Consider the following 23,589-nt stretch of genomic DNA (forward strand, 5'->3'; position numbering starts at 1 on the left):
ATCTTATGCCAAGGCACAGCTACTATTATCTGATGCTAATTCAGAGCTATTGAAGAAAAATATATGTGAGTGAACAAACTCAAGAGAAATCTACAGGCAGAAAGAAAACTAATCTCGTATTGAATATGGTTTTTCAGTTGGCTTTTGCTTCTGTGCATTTTTGGTGGAATGAACGCAAGATGTCAGAAATATGTTCTCTTAACTGGAGGCACCATCTGAAGGGCTCTTGCAGATGTGATCAATCAATGTTAGCACTGATGGCATCAGACATTACTATTCCAGTTGTCTGCTTCAGTCCTCTGCCTTATATGAAGACATCTGAAAAACAAATTTTTGTCAAGTATTTCTAGGGATTACCAGTAAAGGGAATGTTCCATCTGATGGGAGCCTGCAGAGAAACCTACTCTGGAAAAGGGTTTATCTATGGAGAGGTATGGACTAGAATATTTTGGGCAGAAAAAATATAATGCTATAGCTCTGCTGGTATAACTCAGTGTGTGTTCCTTCTATTATGTAATAAATGTTAACTTATTTTGGAACAATTACTCTGTCTTGGAAGACTGAGGAGTTAGCTTACTTCACAGTGCTTATCTCCTAAATTTTGATTCTTCTGGTCTCATTCCTTGACATGGTGGATTATAGAAGCACTGAATAGGAAGGATAGCAGCTTGAAGTTCAAATGAGTAGGGAGAGGTAGAATAGTACAGAACTTTGAAGACAATGAAATTAAGCCTAAATTTGTAATAGAAAAGGATGTTAACCCAGGTGAATGACAAGATCAAAGCAACGAGTGACAAAGATGATATTACAGTCTGTATTTGTACAGACTTTGAAGACTGAATATATGAATATTTGCAAGTATTTGCATTTGATCAATCCTATGTTTCTGTTTCTTTCTGCTCCTGACCATACTCAGCCATACACAAATCTGAAGGTTATGCACTCTCAGTTGTCATAAGTAGGTGTTTGTCTAACAGTATGAGGTATTTGAACTATTTTGCTCTTGTCTCCTGTATGTATCTCCTGATATTGTTGACAGAGACACCATTAAGGACATATGCATTTTGGGAGAAGCTAAGAACAAGTAGTAAAAGAAGAACAGTGAAGATACTTTTCTTTACAAGGTATGGGAAGCTAGAAAAAATATTAAAAGTCATGTAATATATTTGAAGATGCAAAGGTGGAAAGTGAGGTGGCTCTGACTGCAGTAATAAGCCTTAATGGCTCTGATCAGCCTCACCTGAGGCCTCCACCCACAGCCTCTGCCCAGTAGTCCAAGGAGCCCCATTTCAGCTGACCCTGGGGCCTTCAGTCTCTGCTGCAGCTATGCTGTCGGAACACCGGTCCCCATGTGCCTGGTCATAGACCCTGTTGACCCAGGCCCCAACCTGTGGGTTGACTTCTAAGCTTCATCTTGGACCTGTCTTATCACTGTGGACCTGCTCGGTGACCAACGAACATGGTCCTAATCCTGACCTGTAGATTGTCTTCCTGGCTACATCTCCGTGAACTTGCCTGATGATCTGGTAGAATCTAGCCATGCTGTCCTGGCCTGCCCTGCTGTGGTGGGTTGACCCTGGCTGGATGCCAGGTGCCCACCAAAGTCACTCTATCACTCCCCTCCTCAGCTGGACAGGGGAGAGAAAATATAATGAAAGGCTTGTGGGTTAAGATAAAGACAGGGAGGGATCACTCACCAATTACCATCACAGGCCAAACAGGCTCAGCTTGGGGAAATTAGTTTAATTTATTACCAATCAAATCAGAGTAGGATAATGAGAAATAAAACCAAATCTTGAAAACATCTCCCCCCCCCACCCCTCCCTTCTTCCCAAGCTCAACTTCACTCCTGATTTCTCTACCTCCTCCCCTCCAGTGGCACAGAGGAATGGGGGTTGTGGTCAGTTCATTACATGCTGTTTCTGCTGCTCCTTCCTCCTCAGGGGGAGGACTCCTCTCACTCTTCCCCTGCTCCAGTGTGGGGTCCCTCCCACAGGAGACAGTACTCCATGACCTTCTCCAATGTTGGCCCTTCCCACCAGCTACAGCTCTTCACAAACTGCTCCAGTGTGAGTCCTTTCCACGGGGTGCAGTTCTTCAGGAACAGACTGTTCCAGCGTGGGTCCCCTATGGGGTCACAAGTCCTGCCAGCAAACCAGCTCCAGCATGGGCTCCTCTCTCCACAGGTCCTGCCAGGAGTCTGCTCCAGCACTGGCTTCCCGTGGGGTCACAGCCTCCTGACATTCACCTGCTCCAGCGTGGGGTCCTGCATGAGCTGTAGGTGGATATCTGCTCCACCATGGACCTCCATGGGCTGCAGGGGACAGCCTGCCTCACCATGGTCTTCACCATGGGCTGCAGGGGAATCTCTGCTCTGGTGCCTGGAACACCTCCTGCCCCTCCTTCTTCACTGACCTTGGTGTCTGCAGAGTTGTTTCTCTCATGTATTCTCACTCTTCTGGCTGCAGTTGCTCTTGCGCAGCAACTTTTCCCCCTTCTTAAATATGTTATCCGAGAGGTGCTACCACTGTCGCTGATCGGCTTGGACTTGGCCAGTGTTGGGTCCGTCTTGGAGCATACCGGCACTGGCTCTATCAGACATGGGGGAAGCTTCTAGCAGCTTCTCATAGAAACCGCGCCAGTAGCCCCCCTGTTACCAAAACCTTGCCATGCAAACCCAATACACCTGCTTACCTTGCTGGGGCTGGTGGATCAGACCCCTGGCCCCTCTCCTGCTGGGAGGTGTCACTGCACTCAGCTCCTGGCTCCCCATCCCTTAGGGAGCAGCTGACCCTTTCTGTTTCCTGGCAGAAAGTTCAAGTTTGAAGAGGCCTGCTTCTCACATATACTATACAGCAATAAAATATTTCTAAGAGTAAAGTTAAAAGCCACAATGGTTTTAAGTCTTTGTAGATTGTTAAACACAATAGATTTCTAATAAAATGTTGGCGATCAGAAGACAAGACAGGATTTGGCTCACAGACATCAAAATGCATCAAACACAACCTTGTATGAAGTACATGTTCTTCCTTGTCCATAGAAATCACATGTGTGGGTAGAAGGAGACTATGTTGATCATGGAATCAGAAACTTTGCTTCCAGCAGAAGAGACAGCATTGCATATAGAGTTAATTTTTTTATGAGTTTACAAGCTTCTACCTGCCTAGGCTACACTCTGTGTTATCCATCTTATTACATAGCAAAGTGTGAGATTATGAAATAGATATTCTTCCACAATGCAGCTATTTGTTACTGGGTTTGAACTACCAGTAACCATCTCTGTACAGCACCATCTGTTGGTCTTTGCTTGCCTCCTGACATTCAGACCCTAAAGGTCCTCCACTGTTTTCCTTGGATACTTCAGACCTTTTTCTCACTTCTATTTCAACAACTTCTGATTAAAGATTGTTTCTCTCTAGTCTTTTAAAAACTTTTTTTCAAAGATCTGGATGTGTTTTCTCTTTCAAGTCCCAGCCATGGTTTAATATCATGGCCAGGAGTGACCATGCAGAATTTCCTCAGTTATCATCGAAAATGTTGTTTTTTAACAAATGAAAACAAAGAGAACTATGGTTTTTATTACCACCAAACTTCAGAGTGATCAAGTGAATAAGGCAAGGTGTCCTTGGTACAAAATGGATCATTATCGTTGCTCGCACAAATCATTAGCAGTACCAAAAAAAAAAAAAAAAAAAGAAAATGCAGTCTTATTACACATGACAATATCTGATAGGGAGCAGCCACAGTTGTGATTAGCGCATCTCAGTGCCAAATGAATGATCAGGGATCAATTCCAGTGCCAGCAAACCCCAGCAGCAATAAGCAGGAAAGATGATGAGCCTTTATTGAAGATGGAACATTTGGTACGCAGCAACTTTTGCAGCTGGTTTAGACTGACCTTAGATTCCAAGGAGTTCTCTGTTGTTGACTTTTTGAATAGACAGTATAAGATTTATTCAGAACACTACATTTCTAACTGAAATAGCTCTTCAGTAACAAATGAAACCTTTACAGCATCTATGGGTATAGATATATTAAACATTACGAAATAGAATATAATTGAATATAACGCAATCAATAAATCCTGGCACATAGATAAGCACATTTTTTTTGGTTTTGAAGCTTTTGACAAAAAATCAGCAGTGAAAAGGTGAAGAGTACCAGTAAAAATCTGGGTTAGAAGATAAAGCTACCTAAATACAAGTGAACATTTGCAAAGGAGATGTTGCTCTGTATTTAAGAAGAAAGAGTAACAGGTTTGGCATATTTTCCTTCAACCTACGGAGATGATGTGATTTTTCTTGAGTGGTCCTCCTGACCAATGATTGGCTCTGGAATTTCACTGTAGCAGAGAAGTACTTTTGATAAAAACAGCGAATTGGAATCATTGTCTTTCTTTGGTTCAACAAAGCACATATTACTTTTGCTAATTAACTGTACTTAACTAAGAAAATGTACCTGTCCTGTGAAGAAAATTACTTTTTCATCGTATTTAAACAGTAGTGTCACTGAAAGACTCATGAAGTTTTGTCTGTCTGAGCTTTGGAACAAGATGGAGTGGGCTAATGAAAAATCATTCTTGTCTGACTACTCTATAGCGCAAAAAATAACTTTGAGCTGTGAGTGATGTTATCTGCTACTGATCCAAAAGATCAGGTGACAGCCCACATTCTTGGCCACGTATCAGCATTGTCACGGGTCAAAAAACCAGCAGGATGTTTGGGCCTTCCTCCAATATTTGAATACAAGTCTTCACTTTTCTATTTGTGCTGTAACATGAGAAAGTGAGTGTTCCTGCTTCGTATCATTATAGGAAGGGTGACTTCATGCTATGGATTATGCAGCATGGCCTTGATGTCTTATGGAATTTGAGATATGTTTACTTGTTCTTGTGCCAGTAATATAGAATAGCATTGTGAGTATCATTAGCGTCTTAAAGGAAAGGTAACAACTAAATAAACACAATATAGATGTAATTGTTAAGCATATATGTATGCCTGTCCTAAGAACTTTTCCTTGTCATTGGTCAAGTACTTCTGTTTCCACATTATGAGACGTATTTGGACCTCAGACCTCTTTAACCAGTAATAGTCACAGTTCTCTATCAGTTTGGAATTTTCAAAAATCATTTGTCAGAATTAGCTCAGAACTCTGGAATATTGGAAATGGATTTGCTAAAGAATGATTGGCAGGGAGAGGGCAGCTGAGTCAGTCAAGTTTGTGCAATAAACAGCGTAATTATTCATAATTTATCAACAGGTGGTTTACTTTTCCCCCAGTGGGATATATATGAGTTCCGTATTTAAAAATAAAACAAAAACTTTGCAATGAAGGCTGGTTGTGTGCATTTCCTATTGATGTACATTAAAATCCAGAAAGTAGTTACAACTTCCAGATTATTTTTTCTCCTTATTCCACATCTCACTGTCTCATTCTTTGAATCCTTTCAGCAGGAATAATTATATTTTTGATATTTGTGATCTTCTATGTTCCTAAGCTGAAATGTGTGTATATAGGGAACTGTAATCAGGTATTTCTTTGAGGTGATCCAGTTCAAGAACAGATGCAAAGTATCTGTTTGTCAGTAAGAAATAATCAGCAAAGTATTTTTTTTTTTTTTTGCGCAGATGCTTCCAATCCCTGTTTCCAGACACAGGTTAGCCCTTAATGAGCTCTATTGAAGGCACTCTTGAAATCAAACCACTAGTGAAGCCATGGTTTTTGCTAGTGTTTTCTTGATGTTCTAGTTCTTTTTTGTAGTGTTTCTGGACTGTTTTCACACATGCTCCAGTACTAAAACTCAGCGAAACACAGCTAACAATTCCTGATCAGCCATGCATGACCTGTGTTTTCTATTGTTCTTGTTGGTTTAGCTGTTCCCCAGAGTTTAACCGTTTCTTAGATTTGTTGTAATTAAGCAGAATGGTTATGTCTTTGAAAGTCAAGCACTTTAGCCTTACTCCTACTATAACTGTGACCAAACGCTCTTACGTGCTCTTCTGTAATCCACAGAACTTGGCAACTTTCTACCTCATCTTCACTAAGCTAACACTAGATAGCTGTGGATATAGGCTTGGAGTTTTCAATTCGCTGTAACAAAGACGGGGTTGAGAGTTAACGTTATGTATCTGAACATGGTACTTACCACACTGTGTTAGGATTGACATTGGCTGATCAGAGATACAATTTTGTGTGTGTCTGGACATTGTGAACCTAGAGAGAAGTCATCATTAGCATAAGCACTGGTTTAACCTTTCATTTCTGGATTTTTAGTGACAGATTTATTAGAAGACACATTTTAACACTGTAAGTTAAATTATTTGTGAGACTTCTTGAGGTGTTTTTTTAACAGTTGTGTAATTACGAAGGTAACACTTTCAAGAGTAGCTATAGTTTCTAATTTTCAGAAGCTCTAACTGCAGCTTTTATAGAGCATAACATTTGCATAAATTATGCACCCAGGAAAAAAACCTGTAAAATAAAAAAAAAAATTGAATTTTTATTGCAACATACCCCAAGGTTATCAAAGCTTTGTGGAATTAAGGTAACTTTTTTCGGGGAGAAGACTAGGAAGTTCCAGGCAAATAATAAATGAAGAGAATGGTCACAATTCAGAAGTCGTCTGACGTCAGAAAACACAACAATTAATGTTATTCTGCCCCCTTGCGTTAACTGTTGAGGTAGCTGCCTCACCCCCACACATCAAAAAAGTTCATGTCCCTTCGTGAAGATTGCATCACGTAACAAATCCATTAGCAAAACCACAATAGAGCAGCGTCCTGACCACAGCACGGTTGCGCAATTACTGCAAATGATACAGCTGTGTGCCTCAGTTTGAAGATTATGTATTATATGTTAAAATAATACAAAATATGCACAGATCATTAGTATGTTGTAACTTGCACTACCATGTGGGGGATGGGTAGAGTTAAGACTGCAGTTGAAAACGAAGCGTGAAGCCGGCTAACTATGTATCAGAGTAGCTTAGAAAACAGAGAACTTGTGCTAGAGAAAAATGACAACCTAGAACCTGAGCTCTTATATTTGTGTTTGCCAGCTCAACCCTTAATTGCAGCATTAACTAGATTCTTGTTTTTACCGTTTTATTTGTAACTCCCGGGGAATAAATAGGCATTAAATTTGGCCACGCTCGCACTTGAAATAAAAAGAAAGCCTTCATTGAAAGTGGTAGCCAACAAAAATATTTCCACCTCTAGAAGTCCAATTTAGAAGGAACTGGTTTAAAACCAATAAACACATCCTCGCAGAGTCCTGGACACCAGGAGCCAAAGCCCCAAAGTGAAAAAGATTGGCAAGCAGCTGTATTTCATATGTGACATAGAGATATATACCAGAAGTCACAGGCTGCGAATAATGAAAGGTAACTGCCATTTTAACGGGATTTTACTTCCATCATTCACTAACCCCGCCAATTCATTACGTCATTCTTCACTCGGAGGCGTAAAAGCTGCGACGCTGCTTTGAGCTGGGGGGCCGGAGCGGGTGATCGCCAGAGGCCCCTTCCCACCTCCCGCCCTTCCCAGACGCCCCGAAACGCCCCGGAGGGGTGAAGGGTGGCTGCAACTGAGGGCTGGGCAAGGAGCTGAAATTTTATCAGCAGCACACGAATGAGAAGGAATTTATTTACAACACAGTGCCGCCTGCCAGCCCGGAGAACCCCATTCACATCTTAATTTCCTTCTGGTATCAGCCTTCCGCTGTGAGGGCAGGGCTCTTACGCTTGCCGTCTTCGCGGAAGACTGAGTAGTGGCCTCGAACTAGTTCTTCCGACAGGCTCCAGATTGTCTGTAAAAACAAAACAAAACGATTATGAAAAGCCAGCGTGTTCCCCCTCTCTTATATCCATCCTCCCCTGTCCCGCTGCCTCGGTGCAGCGCCAGCGCGCTGGGGCGGGGGTTGCGGGGAGAGCGGGGCCGCTGCCCCAGGGCCGGGCTGCTCGGGGCGGCAGCAGCCGTTCCCTCAGGGCCCCGCCCCGGCGGGACAGGTAGCCGCGGCGGCCCCAACTTCAGCGCCTGCGGCTCTCGGCGGGGCCGGCCCGCGGCAAAGTTACTGAGACGCTTGGTTGAGATTTTTCTTCTTTTTTTTTCTTTTTTTTTTTTTTTTTCCGGTTCCTCCTTCTCTCCCCCGCTGCCCGGGAACTTTCGACATCGTCCTGCCAGGCACGGAGCCACCTCCTGTCCAAACAAAGCCGCTCTCGGGGCCGCGAAGTGGGGGCGGCGGGAAGGAGGCTCGAGCGCTTCGCCTCCGCAGGCGATGGCCGTAGCCGAAAGCCCGTCAGCGGCGCCCCGCTGCTGCCAGCCCGCGCCGCCTCGCCCTCTAGCGGCTGAGAGCGGCGGCGCCGGCGGCTGGGCGTGACTTTCCGCGCTCCCTTTAGCCTGCCTGCCTGCCGGGGGGGACCGCGAGTCAGTCAGGGAGCCGAGATAAACCGGGACTAACGGTGGCGCCGGGCGAAGAGACTCCGGGATTAAGGGTGCCCCCCCGGGCACCGGGGGAGGCGAGCGGCGCGCAGACGTGGGGAGGCCCCTGGGGCGAGGGCAGCGGCGCGGCCGGAGGAAGGCAAGCAGCCCCCGGCCACTTCGCACCCCTCTCCCTGCCCTTAAAAGCGAAGAGAGGGTGAGGAGGAGAAAACAGCCCGCGGGGCACCAAGTGGGGGAGCCCGGCTTCCCCCTCCCCGCCTGCCCCACTGACTGGAGGGGGGCGAGAGGGGCGCCTCCTACTTTGGCAAACACTTTGGCACTTTGCTGGATCCGAAGCAGGAAGGGGTGGAAATATGGGGAAAGTTGGAACTTGCCTGGTTACTTTGGCCGGACTTTTGCTGGCGGTGGGAGCGCAGACGTTCACAGGTAAGGAGCCGCCTCGTCCGCCGCGGGGCCGAGCAGCCCTCCCGCGGGCGGGGGCGGCGGAGGGGTGCGGGGGGAAGCGCTGCGATTTCGGAGTCTGTGGGGTTTTGGGTTGGTTTTTTTTGTTTTTCGTCTTTTTTTTTTTTCCTCCCCATCCCCCTGGCGGGGCTGGCACTTCGGAGCCGCTGCCTACATGGGGGGGGGGGGGGGGGGAAGTGTCCGAGGCAGGCGGAGGGAGAGGCGCCGGGATGCCGTTAGGTTTGCGCCCCAGTCCCCTGAGGGAAAGGGCGAGAGCCTGGTGGGGCTCGGGCAGCCTGAGGGCAGGGCTGGAGGGACGGGCGGGACTCGGGCTCGCTCGGGCGCTTCTCCGCCGCTGGCTTCCCGAAAGTTTCCCGCTGCCCCGGCGCGGGAGGTGGAGGGGCGAGGTGAGCCGCCGCCGGGCCGCCGCCGCCCTCTCCTCCGCCGCTCCGCCCGGCCACGGAGCTGGCGGCGGGGGAAGGAAAAGTTGCGGTGCTCCCCGGAGGGGCCGGCGGGTGCCCCGCCGCCCTGCCTGCCTCGCCCGTTCCTCCTCGCTCGCCCCGGAGCTCCACGCCTTTCGCGCTGCCCGTAGGTGCGGCTGTGAAACGCCGGTGGAGCCGGCGGTAAAGCCCCGGTCCCTGGTTTTCTGCGGCCCCCCAAAGCGTCACCTCGGAGGGCAGGGCAGAAGCTGCCAGCGTCTGCGGGGTGCCAGGATTCACGTCCAGCGAAGAGCCCGGCAAAGTGCGCCATTAACAGCGTTTTTCTGTTCGCTGAAGTCCTAGACCTGCAGATGGTTATCTTGGTCTCGAGCCCTCTGCCTGCATCCCTGTCCTATTTATATGTTGAAGAAACCCATAATTTTAGACAGAAATTTGGATTGTGAAATAGTTCTGTGTGCTTCACTGCGAAGAGTAACTTCAGATTTTTTTTTGTTTGTTTCGTTCCTAACGTGAAGTTAGTGCAACTGAGAAGCACGTTAAATTGAAGACATCTGGTCTTCAGTTCAATGCGAAATGTGCTTTGATCTGGTGGGAAGCAATACTTCTGACTCGCCTTGTTGCTCAGGCTGCAGAATCGTTTATATTTTGTACGTTACATGCTGCTGTAGCTAAACCAAGTTTTATGGCTAGGAATTGGTGGTCTGTTTTTAAACTTTCTTAAAAATTAAAAAATTCTGGCTTTATGTTAGGTTCCAGGGACCTTTTGTATAGGAAGCTGCATTTCCCCTGATTTCTCTGCAGCATTTTTACTGTAGATGAGACAGAAGAACCCTGAGCAGAAAAATCTTTCGTACCGAGGTGATGCATAACAATGATGAAATCTTTTCCAAACAGTCATGTTAGGATGAAGCTATGCTCTGTAGTGAATTATGGAACTGAACTCATGTATATTAGGCCTATAACTCATTAATATTGGAAGTCTAGTGTCCAGACTTCAGTGAGAGCTCTTGCTTTATTAAGATAAATCCATAACTCATCAGTGACCTGCGTGAACTGTCTTACTTCTTGTTTAAAGTTAAGCTGGGGCAACTCTTCTTCTCCTGGATATTTAAATGACTTGTGCGTGCGATACGCTGATACTATATTGGGGTCAGCATTTAAGTGCCGTTCATGTTGCTGAAGAACAATCCCACATTAGTGTTAGATTTGTGTCTGTTGTATTTATTTCCATTGCTGCACACTGTGGAAGGAACTGTGGTATAAAAACCAAACAATTCATAGATGACCTGCGCATACTGTTACTCAAAAGGTGCGATTCCAACCCTTCCCAAGTACAGAACAACAGAGGCTGCAATTTACACACTTTAGTGAGATTGCAAAGGATGTCATGGGATGCAGAATCTGGCCTGCTCTCTTCCTGTGTGAGCATATGTACATGTATGTTAAATATTGAAGGTAGAGGTTATTTGTGAAGATGCACGTACAGATTTTTTTTTTAATTATGGATACTTGGCACTCGAAACAAAGTTGATGAAATTTCCAGTTTTGTACTTTACCATTTGAAGTGCGTGCCTGGGAGTCATTTTTGCTTGGGGGGAAAAAGTTACTGTTGCTTTTGTTAAAAGCTTGATGCATCAGTGTAATAGAAATTAAATTATAGAAAAATCCATCCTTGAGTTGGGTAGTTATCTTTGGTAATAACTGTCCCTTGTTGCAGAGGGGAGTTGTATGACTAACCTATAAAAAGTTTAAAAACAAACAAAGAAAAAAAGAAACAAAACCAACCTCACACATCATCTAAGCAAAGAATAACAGTGGGTGAGTTAAGTAATCTTTGGCATTTATAGTTCCATTTTTATTTTCACCCTTTTTTTAAAATGACTGCTTTGTTTTAGAGAGAATGGTTCTGACATTACCGTCAGCTATTGTTTTGAGTTTCTTATTTAGAAAATCTTACTGAAAGATCAGATCTTGGCTTTTTAATGCCTGGAAGCTTTCAAGTAATCTTTCAAAAGCAGCTTAACAGTTAATAACAATGAGATTTTCTCCAAGTCCTTAACTAAAGAATTTCAGATTCTGGATTCATCGGTTCAAGAAGCAAATTGTTTCAAGAATTTGAATTTAAGCGATGTTACTGAAAACATTGTCTCAAATGGATAATGCAGCTTAAGTTTTTTTTTTTTAAAGTAGCTGGTATCTTTCTACAAGAGTAGTTTTTGGTTTAGGTTTGGGTTTGTTTGGGGTTTTTTTTTAGTTTCTTTCTGAGAAACTGTAGCCACCTAATTTAGCTGGGTTTTGTTTATAATTTTAAAATAAATGTTATTAAGTGGGCCCATGCGAGCACTGAATGCTAACATTACAGAAGTTCCTGAAATGAGGTGTGCCTGTCCTACAAAATGCCACCTGACTCCACCGTGTTCCTTCTTCCATCTCTGTGGTAGATTATTCAGGCTAGGGAAAGCAATCCACTCCTGTAAGGGATTTAGGTCAAACAGAGAGATGTGGAAAGTTAGAAGGGACATTGTAAGCCTAAATATTAGGTCTTATATAAAATGAAGGGTCTGGATGAGATGAGTTCTGTCAAATACCCAAATGGGGAACTGAAATTGAAGGCAAGGAGATCTGTAATAGAACTCAGAAATTGTGTTTTTATGAAGGCATCGTGTTCAGATAGATGTAAATTTGCACACAGCCTGAATTCTGAAATTGGTGCTTCTTGCTTATAACCTGAGTCTGACTGAGGGAAGGCTATTATTAGGCTGTTATATTCTCTTTTGCTATGGAAAGCGACAAGGTTGTATATTAACACTCTTTTTATGGTACTGGTTTTAAAAGTTTTACTTTTTCTCTGAGAAAGGATGAGTCCTGTTGCAGTGAGAGACAGATATGGATGGACGGACGGACTGACTGAAAGTGCTTGTAGGAGGCCATTCATAACGAACTTTGCACCAGGACTAGTGGCAATTTTGAGGAGAAGGACAGGAGGAAAAGTGCTGTACAAAAATTGAAAATTACCTTTACTAGTCACTAGGAAAGGTTTTACATAGAGAATAGTAGTCCTTAAGCTATTTCATGGATTAAAAATACAAAAGCTTGCATTTATTAGTGGCTGACACAGTTGTCAGCTCATCAACAAAACTATTCCAGTTAAAGTTCATAGCGTGGACTTGGCCTCACTAAACAGTGAGAGCTGTGGGGGAAGATTCTCAAACCAAACTTCCCCTTGGCAGAGATTTTTGCTGCTGCTATTACAGCTGTTAGGTGAATAGGTGAATGACTTGATTTGTGTTTTACTCCTAAGAAAATTAATGGAAGAATCGGCTTCTAAATATGTCTTTTTTTTCTTTATTTTTTTAAAACTTTTAACAGTTAGAAACAGATGAAATAAAGTTTTCTCATCAGAAATTAAATATAAATCTGACAAAATATTACAAGGAGGTAATAACACTGGGGAAAAAAATCCTGTGATGTTTATTTGGTCTCACAATTTAGCAGTCATCAGAATCCGCGAGGAAAACAAATCACAGTGTCCTGAAACAATATAGCAGGATATAATTTATGAAAAAAATAACATATTTAGTGCTCACAGAAGTTGCTAGATTGACAGCTAGAGAGACCAAATCCTCAGGCAAATTGCAAAACATGTTAGGATAGAGCGAGTAAGCTTCTGAACTCCATCTCACTAACGTCATTTGAGCCTGACCTGAAGAAAAGTGGAGATTGTTTATTTTTCATGCGCGCTAACTCACACTGAAGTGGTCAGCAAATGTGTCAAACAACCTAGTTGCCAGTGGCCAGGTCAGTTTTACACATTACTGCTGAGACAGTCGGTTCAGTTTGCACCGTTAGGTTCAGCTAGGGGAAGATAATAGGTGTAGACTCGATAGAACAAAGTCCAGTGATGTTGTGGGGTCAGGACCTATTTCACATGTTGCAGCTTTACGCTAAAGGAATGCCATTTGAGGGGGATATCTCTTGTTTTTAAAGCTCGTTAGTATCACTGTCAAACACTTATTTGAGGTAGCTACATCAGGAAGTTTTAAAGATATTTCCTCGGAAAATGACAAGCATTTATGAACCTTTCAGCTCACATTTACGACTCTTGTATAAAGAAGTAGTTCTGCAAATTTGCCCAGGAATAAATTGTTTGTTGATGTGTGAATGAAGCTGAATTATCTGCTCAATTTCTTCAGGAAAAATTGAGAGAGTCCTCTTTATTTCATTTGATTTTGCTGATAACTTCCAGATCTGTATTTCTGATTTAATGTGTAATGTTATCAATGTAGTAAAAAGAATTTCAAGAAACCAGAATAATTTTGGAGCGTATGGTCATATATCTAGGAAAAAAAAAAAAGAAAAAAGAAGTCTAGCAATAAATTTTACTGTGTCACTTTATTAACCCCATTACGTTCTTGTACTTCTTTCTGATTTTTATAGTGTCTCCATGAGTTTTGCATGCTGTGATCTGCTGCTGATCACTAGGTGTAGCTGCATCTCTAAATCCACTTTTCTAAGCATAGAAAGAGAAAGGGCTGGAAACTGGGCTTTATGAGAATGTAGGTGTACTTGGAGCTGGGGAAGTGTGAAAATATATGATGGATTTTTGTGACCTAGAGAATTTTAATATATTGGTGGCTTGTTTGCACCAGTATGATTATATTACAAATGAACTTTTTAATTGCTTGTAAAAAGGCTGATTTCAGCATCAGTGTTAGTATTCAACAGAAGGATGAATGAATGCCCTAATATAACAAAAATAATAAATGCATGAAATGACAAAGAAAATGTCAGTACTTTCCTAGTGGTTTAAATGCAAGGCTTATTGCTATAGAGATCTGATAAGGTTATATCTTAACCATCTTGATTGATCCTTGTCTTAAAGAAAAGCTAAAGGGTTGTGTGAGTATATGTCTTCTCACAGCCTATTAAGAAGCTTTCTGTTCCCGTCAAAGTAATTATTTTCAGAAATGATGTTGCTTTCAGTGGAATTCTGTACTGATTTGGAATAATGTGTTGCGTTGGTTTTTAAGCCATGTGACTTCCATTAATGTTAGGAGGAGGTACAGAGTGTAAGTCCTCACATAAACTTTAAAAATGGAGGAAAGACATTCTTGTGCCCAGATTTCTGAGAGTAATAACAGTAAAAATAAAGGTGTATTTATGCCTCTAACACATACTCATGCTCAGTAGCTGCAGGGAATAGGAAAGAAGTGTCTCAACCAGAAGTGTCTGACTCTACAGTGACCCTTTGTCACAGAAGGAGCAATGGTAGGAAACAAAGTAGTGACCACATTTGTTCAGACAAAACCACAGCAGTATTAGCAGGAATCAGTTCTGAAAACAGGTTAGAACTAGGGTGTTTGGGGGGAATGTTTGCTGGAAGAGTGCAAGAGATGAACCTTACTGGAAGAGAAGATGTTATAAGAAAAAAGCTGAAGGCAACTGAATTACATCTGGAAAACAGAAATGGGTTTATAATTATTCACATTTTCTCATTTTTGTCATTTTATTTTTGAACATGTTTGTCTTTACTAATATATTCAAGGCTTGAATATGTCTTCTGACAGCTTTACATAGCAATAGTTGATTATCTTTACACATATGATTAAGTGTAATGATGTTAATGAATCTTTAATTTTTTCTGTGGAATGATGTAAACCCAACATTTTGCTTATGAGTGTGTTTGTTTTCCCCCTGCTGCCCCCTGCCCCCATGTGTAATCTGCCCTGATTTAGAGAGCAGTAAGTTTTGGTTACAGTAGGGTCTTTTGAGGGGTAGATTGGCTCCCCCCCCCCCTTTTTTTTTATCTTCTTCAATGTTAAGCTGTTATAAATATCTTTAACAGCACTGTTCTGTTAATCACAAGAAATGTGTTTTTGCTCTGGAATAACTAACAGCTAATTACCTCTTTCATCACTTTAGCTCTTCATCTTCTAGGAGAATGACACAGAGCATCACAGAGTCTGTATTAGAGCAGGTTTTTTTGGTGTTTTTTGTTTGTGGTTTGTTTTTTTTCTTGAAGTTTACGGCACAGTTATTTTTGGGAAGTTTTCAGAAAGATCGTGCTTTATTACCTTGAATCCTATCGCCTCTTTTATCCTTAACTCTAAAATATTGTTTAGACTCTTTATTTTTGAAAGTAATATATTGCATAGAATACTTTTGTCTGCGGCCCTTTCTTTTAATTCTGTAGCCCATAAAGGTAGGCTGATTAGTTGTGTTGATGAGATTCTAACATAAGATTGGGGAGGATATTACAGGAATTTTTGTGCACTTTCAGGTGGATGGATAGTGGACCAGTAATGTCTTGAGGTTTTCATAATGGAGTTGTTATTACAGGTAAATGAATAGAGGGGATTTTCACATTTGTTATTCTGGTGAATATAGACTAGACTGAGTAAACAATTTCCATCCATGACGTGCACTTCTATACTTGTGTATATGCTTGTAATCTATGTATGTCTGTGTCTTAAAAAGTTGATGAATTATTACCCTTTAGCAGACTTCTGCATTTTTCATGGTGTACTTGCAGCAGAGGTGGTTGCAGGAGGGTTGTGGGGTTTTTTTCCCCCCTCTTTTTCTTCTCCCTCTACGGTCAAACAATTCCGTATTTTGGGAGCTGATGCTTAGTAATGCAACTATTGCTGATACAGTAATTTATGACCAAAAAATGGTCATCTACATGTACATCTTAAAGCTTCGGTTACCAAGTCTACATACTTTTTGAGGGTTTGTAGAGAAAACAGATCTCCAGTTTTGAAAAAAAGAATATTACCAGGTTATATCTCAAGCAGAGGCTGAGACTTCCTGAAGGGATTCGCATTGTCCTCTACCTGCATAGAAACTCCCGTTCATCTCACTTCTGCTATTTTCACATTCATGGCTTCTTCCTGTTTTAACAAGCAGTTAAGCTAACAGTTGAAAATAAACATGAAATTCAACTGCCATCTCTATGAACTGTGTTAGGCCTCAGATCAGACATAACTGTTTTCTCTGTAGTTGTTTGGTCTAGTTGCTCTCTCTTATGTGATTTGTATATTTGTTTTGTTTGAAAAGAAAAATATCATTATTACCTATTCCCTCTTCCATCCTTCTAGTAAATGAAATCACTGTGAGAAGTCCAGTGTTTCCTAACAAGACTGCAGCCTGTTCAGAGTGTGCTCACAGGCTTGGTAGAAACTTGCAAGGAAATATATTTGTTTCAAGGTTTGACACTGTTCGCATCTCTATATATAATCTATCGTAATTACTGTGATGTATCTATCAAACAGTATAATTCAGGATCAACAATGTTCTGGTGACTACAATTATTGGAAGTTATTACTATTTTGATAGTGTAAGATCTCTTCTACTTAACAGTTTTAAGATGCGTCATATAATCTTAACCAGGAAATTATTTTCTCTCAGTGGAACTTTCTGAGCCCTGGAGATTTTTCTGGTTCCGTGTTGGGATGACATAGCCTAACGTGAATCACACCACTGGAGCACAGCATGAAAACAACAGATACATATTTTAACTCCTGTTGTAATAGTCAGTTGCTTAGTGAGCAGAACTCCTACATAGGTGTGGGAGACCTGGATTTAAGTCCGTGCTCTAGGATTTGACTGTGACATGGGTAAGGATCTTCATAGCCAGGCTTTTCTGTTCTTTTTGTGGGTTTTTGTTTAGTTTTGACCAGTAGGATTTTTGTCATGGTTGAGAAATCTGCTAGACTTCCATTTTTAAAAAAAAAAGAGAGGAAAACAAAAAGGAAGGTGACAGTTCAGAACCCCTCAACATATTTAGAGAAAATCTACAGCAGTTACTTGTCACCACCTGGAACGTCAGTTTTCTCTAGAAACTCAACAGTGTGCTTAAATACTGTCACATGTTTAGGAGATAGACAGTTGTGGACATCTCCAGGAACCATAGTACTCAGTGGGGTAGTTCTTATGTTAATGACTGAGAATTGCTATAGCCTTTTTCCCTTTAATGTTACCTTTTCTGAATTCTGCAGAGTAGATGAAGATTATCTGCATTCAACACTTCAATATAAGCACTTTACATAACACATCACTTAAGCTGTTTTTCTTTTTAACTTCTGCAGAGACAGCTATTACTGAAGTAATTTCTCAGTTATATAAGATAAATTGCTGTCCCAGTAATAATTTTAAGGCACCGTGTGGTTGGTGCCCTCTTTACTGTGTCTGAGAGACGTCATCTCAATTCAGTCCTAGCTCAGGAGAAAACCTCTGCAAGCACCATTCCAAATAGCAACCTTTCGGGGTTAGGTCTGTGAGTGTCACGGGAAACCAACCAAACCAAAACACAATTAAAGTTAATATTTATTTAAAACCCTAGAGGTTGAAAATGAGAAATAGAAGCTTGTATATTGCCCAACATTACTACCTTTTGTTTATAGTGACAGCAAAGCACATGGATTGAAGACCACGTTTGAAGTTCATAAGGTGTGTTTTATTTATTTTTACTTTAAGATTTGTTGTTAGAATTGCCTATATAAATCCCTTACTAGCCTACATCTATGTGAATTAGCCTAGCATTTTCATTTGGGGATTTGGAAAACACTGGGGTTTGACTGTTTTATTTACTTAAGAGTGTTTGAGACAAGCACGTGCCCTTTAGAGCAAATATGCATTGAAATTGTGTAGGGCCCAGGAGCCCAAGACAAGTTGAAATACACTCTTGACAAATACAAAACTGGCTTCTGCAGCAGCCATGCTGCAACAGCAGACATGGATTGGGGTTTTTAAAGGAGTCTTGCAGAAGCTTCAGAGCTGGATCTTTACGTGTACAATTGCTTAACAGAAGGTCAGTTTGTCCACCAGAATCTGTTACTTCTTTGCATCCTAAATGTTGGGGAGTTAAATGTTACCCACATTAAAAACTTCCCACGCCCACAAAAAGGTGTGAACATAAAAAGCCTTAAAATGTTCTTGAAGTTGTAACCCAGTATCTAGCATAAGATGCAGGGAAATGATGTGGAAATAACTCCTTAAGAATAATATTCCTCAGCTACTTCTGTTCTATTTTCAAGCATAGACAAACACACTACTGTGCTTGTGGGTTAATTCACTGGCAGATCCATTGCTGAATGTGCACTTCAGCCTTATTCACCTGTACCTTCGTCATATAGTGGACTTGGCGTCTTGAAGTGCAGATAGTAATTTTGAGTTGGGAGTAGGGGTGAAGCCTTAGGTATTGCATGTGTTCAGATTGAGAAGTTCAGAAAAAGACTGTCTGGGCTTGGTCTGGCTGGATTGCCAAGGTCACCTCAGGGGGTATTAGGGAACACAAACTGTGCATGCATTTTCTGCTGCTTTTGAAATTCTTTCTGTGATTTCTACAGAGAAACAGATACAGTCCTCGGAAGTCTAAATTCTTATTTTGGAAGATACCTGTTGTGCCTCAGTGACGAACAGAAATAGAAAGCAGCTGTGGACTCATTCTGGCATCAGTCAGGAATGACTTTGGAGGTTTTGGTTACATGTGACGGATTGCAGTTTAGGCTGCAACATGGAAGCTTCTATTTTGAAAGTTACTGCTTGCCTGTCAGTTCTGTTGTGTGCATTGCAAAAATGGAGTCAGTTTCTGATGTATACCCCAAACTCAAAGACTTTGTAATGAAAACTGTCCGTGTTTTTGAAGAGCTCAATTTCAAAATGGATATAAACTCGCAGCTTCTTGAATCGGTCCACAGTAAATCTGCCTCAGTGAAGTAGTATCTGACAGGCTTGTTTGCTTCAAATCATTGCTCGTAGTGGGTGGATCACAGGAGTTTTGCAAACCACAGTTTGGGAACCGCTCACTTACTGTGAGTGAGAAATCGCACTTTTCCAGCACTTGCCCTGTTAAAGTCTTCACAAACTGCAGAGTGCCATGCTAGATTTGCAGCAGTGAAAAATTAATTCTGGCTTGTATACCAGAATTAGATGATGTGTATTTCTGGACCTCTGGGAATGGAACTGCAGAAAAATCAGACCTGTATGCTTGAAACTGGCATTGAGCAAATATGTGACATTCGCCAGCAGCCCCATTCACATGATTTCAGTGCTTTGACTCTACACAGTGGTCTAGCAATAAAAGAAAGAATTGGCCAATTATAGTAATCTGCCAGAGCTGTGTACTCTGGAATTTTGTGCAGAGGAAGAGGGAGGGTTCTTACCTGCTCTCAGTTCTGTCTAAAATTGCACTTTAGTACCATCTATTCCACAGCAAATAACATACATATTTAACAAAGCTGTTAACCACCAGGCCACCTTTAAGAATATATTGCTTACCTGCTACCTCCTGTGCTCTCTCCACCTCCTTTTCTCTGTTTGTGTCTGCTCCTTGTCATCACGTTCCACAAATCATTTGTGCCTTCCTCTGCCACCTCCATCCTTTGGGCAGCTGTGAGTGAGCTGAGAAGAGAGCTGAGACTGGAGAATGGTAGCTCTGATTAGGATATCCTGTGGTGCCATGGGCACCACTGACTGCCTGAGTATTATTCATAACAAGTTAGGTTTTTTGCCTTTTTTTTTTTTTTCCTGAGACAAATAAGATCAAAATGGTCCCATGCATGTGCAAGGCATGTGCTTATGACTAAGTACTGTAAGCAAGTGAAGCTTAAGTCTCACTTTGCACTGAGTGCAGTTGCACTGAACACTTGATAGCAACACCAGGCAGTGCTACTGGAGAATGAGATACTGTGGCCAGATCTAGATTTCAGACCAGATGGGCGTTATTCATAATATTATTTGGGTGTGAATGGTGTTTACTAGAGTGTGAAGTAAACTGATGAAGATTTTTTGTTTGTTTGTTTTTCAAGCTAAAAAGAATTAGTAATATTGGCACTATTTATACAAACACAAGCTCAAAACCTAAAGATTAATACAGTCAGTTTTGGGTGTACTGTGAAAGTAATTACAAAAAGCTGCTGTTGGCACAATAATTGCAAGTGAATCAGGTGTTAACATAAGTCAGCATGCAAACACCAATATCAGCATTTTGTAGAAATGTTACATGTATAGTTTTCTGGAAATCAGAACAGCACTTCTCGGACACAGCAATTGAAATTTTGGTTCCTTGGGAACAAGTAGAGTGTCTTTTGCCTACTCAGTCTGCCTTTGAAAGGTCATCTGGAATATTTTTTCTGTGTGGACAAAGTGCCATTAAGTAGTATGCTAGAGGTATTGGCTCTTTTTTAAATCTTTTGAGCACTGTTTATGGGGAGAAGATGATGCAGAATCTTGTATTACATTTGTCTGCTTCCTTTCTTGATAGCTATAGAATAAATGTTATATGCAAAGATTTAGAAAACGGTTGCTTCTTTATTCAAATCCTGCAGTTAAATGTTGTATAATATCCATACCTTGGGTTATCCTGTGTTTTGCCCATGCTGACATGTTAATTTTGGCCCTTGTTTTTATGTGCACTTCTAATGCATATAAATGCATATGCAGTGTATTCTGTGCTATCAGTACATACTTTTACCAGTTAGAATTGTGCTTTAAGATGAGCTTGAAAGTTCCCACTCCGTACTTACTGTGCAAATTATTAATGTGGTTCCTATTGATGAAAGTTCAGTATATGAGCAGCAGGATGCTGGCCATCATTCTGTACAATGTAATAATAAATATCTTCTGTGCAGAAGCTGAAGTCGTCTATTAAAGCATTCAAGTTCTCACTCCATATTGAGAGCAGAAGATTCCTTCTTAATCCTCGTATGGCTGATGTCTCTGCTGGCGTGTTAATAGATAGTCTAATTTGTGAGCTAAATTACTAATTGTATTATGAGTCTAAACCTTATTAAGCCTTTTGTGGAGAATTAGATCACAGAGCTTTGGGAAGCTGAATACTGGTTGGGTTCTGTCTCCTCTCTTTAATGACAGGAACAAGTTTTACTAGCGTCTTTTCTTCAGAGCTGCATAGCTCTGAGACTGCAACAGATTTCTTTTGCTGCCTTCTACAGTATTGACAGAATCGTAAGTTTGAAAATCAGGGTGACTTTGAGAGTAGTTGAAGATTTCCAAGCAGAGTCTCGGTTATCTGAAAGCAGTAAGAGTCTGTGCTTAGCTGAGGTGGGCTGTGATTGGGAATATGAAAGGGTTACTCTGATCTTGCGTATGCATGCTGTGTGGAGGTTCAGCTATGTGGGAATTGTCGAAATAGTGCAAAAGCTTTAAAATGGCTGCAGTTATGTAATAGGATAATGAGTTTGGTAGAGGTATATTCCTGTAAGAGTTCAGGTAGATGAACTTTTCAACAAATCACTCGAGTTAGATTTTTATTTTCAAAGGCGTTCACTACCCACCTAGAGATGGAGGCTACTTCCCTTATCACTCAGCTGGCTGTGCTGCTAGATTTCATGAGCACACCTCATCTGTTCCTGTGCAAATCTACCTGGATGAAAGAATATTTTCAGGGGTGGTTCATGCTCCCTACTCTGACTTTGCACTGGAGTCAGCCTGCTAATGCAGCCCGGTTGGAGATGGAGCTGATTGTCTCCAGCAGCGGATCAGTAATAAACAAAGTGGGACTTAAAGGATTTTGACATCACTTGCAATAAATTTTTATGTTGATGTGGAAGATGGCTGTGAACGATTGCATCTTTGATACAGGAATATTGCACCCATGGTAATTAATTTTCTTTAAGAGAAAATATTCACAGCTACTCCATACATTTTCCTGTGTATATATGACATCGAATTGCAATGGTATCAAGTTTTAGTCTATATACTTTACTCTACACACAACAGCACTCTAAGCTGTTGTGAGAAACTATTCTTATTTTACACCTGAAGCTGTCAGGGGTCTGTATGTACTTAAAGGCTTTGCTTTTTACTGTTGTAAATTAATGCCATTTGAAATGCATGGATAGTAAATGAAAATACTAGGATATATAGCTTGTGTCACATGATCTTGTATTTTTAAAGAGCTTTTCCTATTTCTGCATCACATTTTGTAATATACTTTGTAGAGTATATTAATGAAAAATTAATTTCTCTCTCTGAGAGAGAAAATTCAGAGGCTTCTGCATTGTTCTGTTCCATGTGCATTGGCTCCCTCAACCTACACACCCTGTATTTATTATGTTACTGCGAGTAGAGCAGCCAAAAGTCATTGCCAAGAGCTAATTGTCTTCAGGTGTGTCTGTAGAAACCTGTATTTGTTAGGGGTTTCTGTGTAGCTCCCAAATTGATTATCACGCTTATTAAAGTGTTTTGGTTGGTGCATAGTATTTGAGAGAGTTTTTCTACGTTTTACAAAAAAATTCTAGCATTTACTTACTCAAATGCAGTAGATCTTGGGACCTAAGCTTAAGAGCACTACTTTGTAAATTTCTGCTGAAGGGGGGCAATCACGCATCACAACTTACCTTAGCTACCTTTTGGTAAAAATGCAGCTCGCACTGGCTTAGGTATGCAGATGAAATAATTTTGGGATCCAGGAATGACAGAAGTTAAGAGCTTTTTGCATACTTTGTCAGAGGCATGGCTAGGAATGTAATGATTGTGCCAGATCAGGCTACTTCTTCTGTAGAAGAGCATAATACAGGTCACTGAGGCTCATGCTTTGTTAGAAAGCCTGAACTAATGTTATAAACCTTACAGGCCTAACCTAATGTCCTCGGAGGGACTAAAGCAGTATGTTGTGTATGTATTTAAAAAGGCAAGTGAATTACTGTGTGCCCATCCTGAGACCTCTAGTCCCTCGAAAGAAAGGATTTCACACACACACACTCCCGCACTCCCAGCCTTGCTTTCTGTCAGGCAAAGCACTGATGGACGTTATCCAGGAAACTGGTTATCTTGCTGTTCTCTTGTGTTGACACTGGTTTGTAGGCTGCCCAGGCAGATGCTGTTTCTGATTGACTTAGGTGTGTATCAGGCGGAAAGGACAGTGTAGGCTGCCAAGACCCTCTATATCCACATCACTGCCCACTTGCTGTCTATTCCTTCATCTCTAGACTCTGTGCTTAAAAAGTACTTTATGAAATGTGTCTTTCTATTCGTGATTTTTGTTAAATAGTCCTGGTGATTTTCTTAGTCTGGCCTTACCTGGTTTTATTTATTTGTGGGGTTTGTTTGGTTTTTGTTTGTTTTCCCTTAGGATGAGAAGTGGTAACTGAACATCGGTAGCATTGCTATGGTTGTTTTGTGCTCTTTTTGTACAAGAGGCCAAGCTCTCATAGAAAATGGGGAGAGCAAATTAGAAGGGTCCGTGTTGTTTCACATCACTGTTAAGTACAAGTGTCTTTTACTGGAGGTAGTACAACAGAAAACAGAGC

At 41.6% G+C, this 23,589-nt stretch overlaps 1 protein-coding gene across 1 annotated transcript in view; it reads left to right on the plus strand.

The window, feature by feature from the left end:
• Positions 1-8,682: 8,682 nt before the first annotated feature.
• PTPRM (protein tyrosine phosphatase receptor type M) overlaps positions 8,683-23,589 on the plus strand; it is a 481,477-nt gene continuing 466,570 nt past the window's right edge. The window contains exon 1 of the mRNA XM_059815570.1: positions 8,683-8,864. Coding sequence (XP_059671553.1) covers positions 8,792-8,864 — 73 coding nt within the window. The 5' untranslated portion in view covers positions 8,683-8,791. The remainder of the gene's footprint in view (positions 8,865-23,589) is intronic.

Source organism: Gavia stellata, chromosome 3 (assembly GCF_030936135.1).
Source record: "Gavia stellata isolate bGavSte3 chromosome 3, bGavSte3.hap2, whole genome shotgun sequence".
NCBI lineage: Eukaryota > Metazoa > Chordata > Aves > Gaviiformes > Gaviidae > Gavia > Gavia stellata.